The 6,764-nt window shown below is 51.0% G+C and overlaps 1 protein-coding gene across 1 annotated transcript; it reads right to left on the bottom strand.

Moving 5' to 3' along the window:
- Positions 1–822: 822 nt before the first annotated feature.
- LOC112898603 (transcription factor bHLH83-like) lies at positions 823–2,177 on the bottom strand. The gene is made up of 4 exons (XM_025966959.1): positions 1,689–2,177; positions 1,472–1,588; positions 1,232–1,363; positions 823–1,117 (listed from the first exon to the last, which is right to left on the bottom strand). The coding sequence occupies exons 1-4, from the start codon at positions 2,175–2,177 to the stop codon at positions 995–997; spliced, it is 861 nt and encodes a 286-aa protein (XP_025822744.1). The 3' UTR covers positions 823–994.
- Between the last annotated feature and the right edge of the window lie 4,587 nt (positions 2,178–6,764).

The following is a 6,764-nucleotide window of genomic DNA, read 5'->3' as shown; positions in this document are numbered from 1 at the left end:
CGGCGGCGGCGTTGAGCCCGCGGGCGAGGCCGTGGACGGCGCCGTAGCTGCGGTGGCCGAGCCCGATGCAGCCGAAGAGGAGCGGGGGCTGCGGTGGCCGAGCCCGGTGCGCGGGGGCGCGCGGCCGCCGGGGGAGCAGGGGGGCGGGGCCGCCGGGGCAGCAGGGGCGCGGCCGCCGGGGGAGCGGGGGGCGCGGCCGCCTGTGGAAGCAGGGGGGCGGGGCCGCCGGGGCAGCAGGGGCGCGCGCCGCCGGGGCAGCAGGGGCGCGGCCGCCGGTGCGCGGGGGCGCGGGCGCGGGCGCTGGGGGGCGGGGGCGCGGCCGCCGGTGCGCGGGGGCGCGCGGTCGCCGGGGGAGCAGGGGGGCGGGGCCGCCGGGGCAGCAGGGGCGCGGCCGCCGTGGGAGCAGGGGGGCGCGGCCGCCGGGGGAGCAGGGGGCGGGGCCGCCGGGGCAGCAGGGGCGCGGCCGCCGGTGCGCGGGGGCGCGGCCGCCGGTGCGCGGGGGCGCGACCGCGTGGGGAGCAGGGGGCGTGGCCGCCGGGGGAGCAGTGGGGCGCGCCCGCGGGATGGGGAAGCGAGAGGAGAACGAACGAAAAAAAGAATCGAACCGGTACGCTGTAACCGATGGCAGGCGGGTAAATAACTCCATCTTCCCGCCGCAACGCTACGGAAAGCTGGGGCTGACCGGCTGTGGGAGCTCAACGCAAAAACGCAGCTGCGTTAGGAAAAGCAGCGCGCAAACGCAGGGCGTTTGGTTCGGCTTTTGATGTTCCCACCGCAAACGCAGGTTGAGAACGCTGAACCAAACAGACCCTAAGCCTCTCTTCTACATGATCAGTTGTTGGGAAACTAAATAAAACAAGATCAAAGCTACAGTAGTACTTAATTATGCATTTGCCTCCTTATTTATCTCCGAACGAGGTGGTTCGTTATTACTAGTAACTTCTATCATATCATTGTGCGTTTGATCTAGAACTATCTCTTTATTCTCGTCAAGCTAATTCAGCTGCCCCCTCTGCTGGGACGCCGACGACAAGATGGCGTCGAGCGCCTCCCTCACCTGGGAGATCTCCGGCGGCTTTCCTCCCTGCGCCGGCCAGAACTCGTCTGTTGCGAGAACCTGCAATTATTGGTCAATCACACAGTTAATCACAGCGCTGATGCACTGGTATGCACATTATTGACACCATGTGCCTTCTAAATTGCTCATTAAGCATGCAGGTAGAAGCAGCACCTTGACTTGCAACTGGAGGAACTTGACGTAGCTGATGGCCTTCTCGAGCATGGTGACCAGGTCGACCTTGGTGCCGTTGGGCACCAGCTCCTGCAGCGTCCGAAGCCGCTCGCTGATCCGCTCCCGCCGATTCTGCAGCAAGAACGGCTCAGACCAACGGAGCTTTGCAAAGAATTGGAGTGGAGTATCGTACTGGAAGCGCCGAAGTGGAGAAGCTTCAATTTTGGCGACCGAATTTACCTTGGCCGCGAGGCTCTGCGGGTCCTTGGTCGGGACGGTGGGCGCCGACTTGGCCTTGCTCGTCTTCCTGCTCGCGCCGCACGGCTTCTTGGCACTGACGGCCTGCGGTACCGCATCCTGCGTGCACGCGCGATGAGCTACATGTCTGGCAGAGATCGGAACGGCCGACAAGCTGTACGGAATTTCCGAATCGTGCTGTGATTGCGGCACTTACCACGTAGGCCCGCTTCTGCGAGGCGCGCGCCGGCGCCGCGCGCTCTGGCGAGCTGCTCGACGACGACGTGCTCGGGAACAGCAGGCCGAACGGGCGCCCCACGCCGCCCGACGACGACGCTCGCTCCGTCAGGGTGAAGCACCCCGTGGCCGCGTCGAAGCCCACCGACGCCGCCGGCGCGTGGCGCGGCTCTGGCGCCGCGGCAGCGCCGTCACTCTGGTCCATAGCGTCGATCCACGCGTCGCACTCCTCGTCCCCCACAGCCGCCGTGGCGCGGTCGAACGCCAGCACGGACGCCGAACCGGAACACGCCCAGGTGTTCATCCCGCCGCCCGCCACATAGGCCGCTGCGCCGGCGAATCTCCCTCCCGCGAACAGCGCCGCCGCGTCAAGGCCCAGCAACGCGTCGTGGCCGGAGCCGAGCCCGTCGAAGGCCGCCGCCTCGGCGCTGTCGAAGCCTCCGTACGCCGCGTGCTCCCTCACTAACGCCATGATCACGATCGCTGACCTCTGTTTGTTAGTAGGTTGAGACGAATGAAGCGGCTACGCTGCACTACACACACGGACACGGTTGCTACGCTCTGGTGTGTTCAGTGTTCTGGAGGAGTGTGTTTCATTGGCGCCATGGGTTGTGGCTTTATATACGGGACTGGTGACGCCATGCACATGGGGGCCAAGGAGGATTTCCACAGATGCAGCTAGGTTCATTAATTGCGCGAGGTCGCTAGGGCGACCGAGCTGCCGATCAAATTAGGGATCCTGTTAGAGAGCTCAGTGGGGATTAAAGTAGCAGGACAATGCGCTTCGGATACTGTTAATCCCCTGGCTCCGGTGCTGGGTAAAATGTGCTTCGGATACTGTCGATTCCTTGCAGTGGCAGATCAAAACCCGGGGCCCGGGGGACAACTCCCTGCTGTTCTTGAGCTGCTTGTTCTTACCTTGTCTGCGAGATTAGAAGCTCGATGCTCTCCCTGCTCCTTTTTTAGTTCATGCACACGCTGTGATTAATGCAGCATCCGTGCGTGTAGTTAATGCTGTCGATGGGTAATTCTTCCCCTCCCTCTGATCAGGGGTTGATTTGATCAGAGAGCGACTAGCGCCTGGCGGCTCCCTCAGCTTAACTGCGAGTCAAGATCGTAGCTAGCGTGGATGCACGTCGACGTGTGGAGAGCGAGCTCAATCTCCTCGAGCATGCACCGATTCTCAGACAAAGTTCGATCAGCGCGTATATCTCCATCCGATTCTGTGCAAGTGCAACTTGTACTCCTGCTGGTTTGGCACATGACATGCATGGTAAACCTGTCTCCCATAGTATTTCACAGTGACCAAAGCTTAACTGATGAGGAATGTGCCTATTTGGGCAAGTGCAACTTGTGCTCCTGTTGGTTAAGCAGAAGCTACTGATGCCAGTGACGTGTGACGAAGGTCAGTTACTGTTTGTGTTACCGGCTGGTAGTCGTCACTCTAAACCTAGAGTGATGCAAATGACTTTTACCGGTCAAGCAGTAGATAAATTCGCATCAAACGGAAGGAAGAAAAAGAAAACGAAAAGTCCCTCCCGGCAATGTGTTGTAGGATTAAGCAATTAATGCGGCGAGATTATGGCATTAATGGCGCCCGTGCCAGCCCAGGCATGTGGAGTCCATTAATGAAGGCAACTTGCTTTACCCTCCTGATGATGACCAGCTAAACCCCCAGCTGCATGCTGCTGCTGCCTCGCTTGACAGTTGACGTGATCTTCCATTCTTCCCGGCCTGCCCTTCATGCCGCAGGTGCAACCGCGCAAGCGCTCATCTCGATCTCCTCCTCGATCGACCTCTAGGATTCCACTGCCATGGCGCATGGATAGAAGAAGAGGCCGGAGACGAACCGACCATTCGACACAAAACTAACCGTGCATGCAGCTCGGTAGGTTATTCATGGAGCGTGCGGCGTGCCAGCCTCAGGGCGTTCGGCGTGCACACGTGCATCGCTGACATTTGGGGGCTAGGAATAGGAGAGCGTAGCAGGACCACACGGGCGGGCATTGTTCGCGAGGCAATGCGACTAGGGTTGGATCTAGCTCCAAAAACCATTGTTATCATCTCTGCTACGCGGTGGATCTTGTTCATGTATAAAGAGTAACTTGCAATGCAATAGATAAAACCTCGTTGTTCTACTTGTGACGGCTAGCATAGTACAGGGCTGCCCCGACTGCATGGGATCTTGTTTGTTCATCTACAATGGAACCACTCAGATTGAAGTCTACAGTGACCGAGTGGCACACAGTAGGGTAAACAGTATCAAACAGTGAGCAGTTCTATACGCTTCGAGCGCGTCGTGCGACGCACGTTACGACGCCGCTGCTCATGAACTTATATTTTATTACAGCGACAGCTCTTGACTTACCCGATTTGCACATGAGCTATGGATTTAGAGTTGGTTTGTCTGTATGTGAAGCTCAACTCATTGCCCAATAAAGTATCCAAAACAAAACTCATCGCCCAATATGTCAACCTTGAAGCGCATCATTTGCCAAGCATCGTCTTCTCTAGTATAAACGGAGGCAAAGTCTTATCGTTTTTAGCAGGCGTGTAAGAATCTTTAAAAGTCCGACAACTTGTCAAATTATATGCAAGTTGAATATGTTAGAGTTGTATGGATACCTTCTAGCTAACTAGGATGAGATTGAAGCTACTGATCGACGGGAGAAGCTAGATGTTTCATTTATCATTTTTTTTCTTTTTAATGAGTTGTCTTACTACTAGAAGTTTTTCTTTTCAAAATACAATACACACATTTGAACTCACACACACATCCTATCCTTCCTTTTCAGCATCTGCGAGAGAATAGATTAGCACAACTTGTTGAATTACAACCCTTAATATATAGTACTGTAGTTCTTCTGCTGAAGTATAGCAAGTACAGCTCAACACGCCTCAACCAATCAAGCATACTACTACTGTACATGATAGCCACTACATATATAATGATCCTAGATGTTATCTGATTGAGATTAATGGCGTCAGTTGCCCATGCGGAATCTATCAGTTGCTCCTACCGTTAAGGTTAATCTCTGTAACCCTGCAATAATATTGCAGTTTGCAGCGGAGCTTAGATTAGTACACTAGCTATGCATGCAGCAGACGAGACTGGAATCATCTCAGCAAAATTCTCCCAGCTAAGCTTGCATTGTGGAAGCACCAAAATTCCATTAGTTATTAGCGGGGCTACTTCACAGCCTGATTGCTGCATCATTTATGAAGCTATTATCCTAATGTACGTGCACTCGGCAACAAATACTGGTATTATGAGCTCACATCGATCACCCGTGACGCGGCGAAAGAAGACAGTCCGCATGAGTGTCACATCAACAGCTGCAAGGGTTGCCACCGTTAGCTATTCTTTTTTCCTTGGTTATTAAATTTTGCAAGGTCGGCGGATCAGAAATTAATGTGCACCATCCGAAAAAAAAACCAGAATTGCTGTGCATCGATTATTCGAAAATTCTGTCCCGGCTCAAACAAAAAAAGTCGTCGTTGTTCTGCACAGTGAACGACAAACTGCGTAATTCTGCATTGTGAATGAAGGTCTAATAAGAAAAACAAAAACTTTGCACCGAACGAACGCCGCTGTTTCTGTTGCACGGTTAGTTGGCTACACGTGTTGTTGAGCCCTGGACCTGGAGCCTGGAGAACGAGGGCGCATGATGCCCTAGAGAAATTGAGCAAGCAATGCAAGGCGCGCATGCACGCAGTGTCCTTTCAGCTGCGGAAATGGCCGCCGCAAACTGCAGTGGCTGTTTGAGAGCTCCAGCTCCAGCTCAAGCTCAAGCTCCATTCGTGTGCGTGGGTATTTCTGCGCTCGGAAACCTAAACTACTGGGAGCGCCAATAATTGGCGATGCTGCTGGTGACTTCCGCCCGACAGTGAAACCGCCCGGGATCGGTCGCACGTGTGCGCTCTTTACTACCGTCCGTCCGGTCAACCATCTTACTTTCTTGCTGATTGAAGGTTCACGTAAAATCTTCGCGTGAAGCCACCTAAAATCCCATATGGACACTAAAAAAATAAAAAAATTCTCACAAAAATTAGAAACATCCGGCCGTCAATCCGATAACTCTAATCAGAATAGTTATTCATTGGATCTGTTATTTTTTCTAATAAATTATTCACCTCTACTATTATCAAAATAGACTAAACTAACCTTATAAATTTGTACCTAAATTACCCATCTCTGCCATTATAAAAAGATCTAAACTAAACCCCTAATCTTCGTGTAAATTACCCACCTATACCATTATAAAAATAATGCAAATAATCCCTAAATTTGCATATAAATTATCCAATTACTCCCTCTATCCCATAATATAGCTACTTCTATAGTTTTTCATATAGATTCAGGATGGAGGGTAAAAGTCTATATTACCCTCATGCACTAATTAAGAGAATAATTATAACTTTCCTATTTAGTTTGCATGCAGATCTGCATGTCATAATTAATTTGGATGCATGGAGGGGTATTTTAGACCTCTTATAAAAAACTCATTTGGGAACTCAAAAGTAGCTATATTATAAGACAAAATTTGAATGCTAGAAGTAGCTATATTTTGAGATGGAGGTAGTATGTCATTACTAAAAGTTAAAGTAACCTCTAAATCTAAATTATACAATTATAACAACATGTTAAAGTACACCAATATAAAATTATAAATTACTATTTCTGTCATTATTAATATATTATTTATGTTATTATTTATATAAAAAATACTATCCACGATATGTATCATCACGTATTCATGTATGATGGAAGAGATAAGAATACTGATTCACACACAAATAGTTTAATTAAATATATATCAAACACACATGGAGGTGTGATGCAAAATAAAATCTATTGCAACTAGATAATAATAAATATGTATTTTGGAGTATGTGTTAGAATGTTTAATAGATGAAAGAGGCTGTGAGATAGATAATTATAATTATTTGCTATAAGTCTTATTTTTATATTAATTTTAATTAGCCCGTGCAGGAGTATGAGTTGATAGGCTAGTTGATGGCTAATGGCAAGAGCTTCTGCCTGCTACATTTTTTTTAA

Source organism: Panicum hallii, chromosome 1 (genome assembly GCF_002211085.1).
Source record: "Panicum hallii strain FIL2 chromosome 1, PHallii_v3.1, whole genome shotgun sequence".
Taxonomy (NCBI): domain Eukaryota; kingdom Viridiplantae; phylum Streptophyta; class Magnoliopsida; order Poales; family Poaceae; genus Panicum; species Panicum hallii.
The sequence above is the reverse complement of the archived record's forward strand: the minus strand, read 5'-3'. Positions and strand labels throughout refer to the sequence as shown.

Excerpts from the sequence above, each read along its gene's own strand:
- LOC112898603 (XM_025966959.1), bottom strand. The coding sequence starts at position 2,177 with ATGGCGTTAGTGAGGGAGCACGCGGCGTACGGAGGCTTCGACAGCGCC. Across the intron at positions 1,364-1,471 it reads CGCAGAGCCTCGCGGCCAAG|AATCGGCGGGAGCGGATCAG; the intron begins GTAAATTCGGTC and ends TTCTTGCTGCAG. Across the intron at positions 1,118-1,231 it reads TCCTCCAGTTGCAAGTCAAG|GTTCTCGCAACAGACGAGTT; the intron begins GTGCTGCTTCTA and ends CAATAATTGCAG.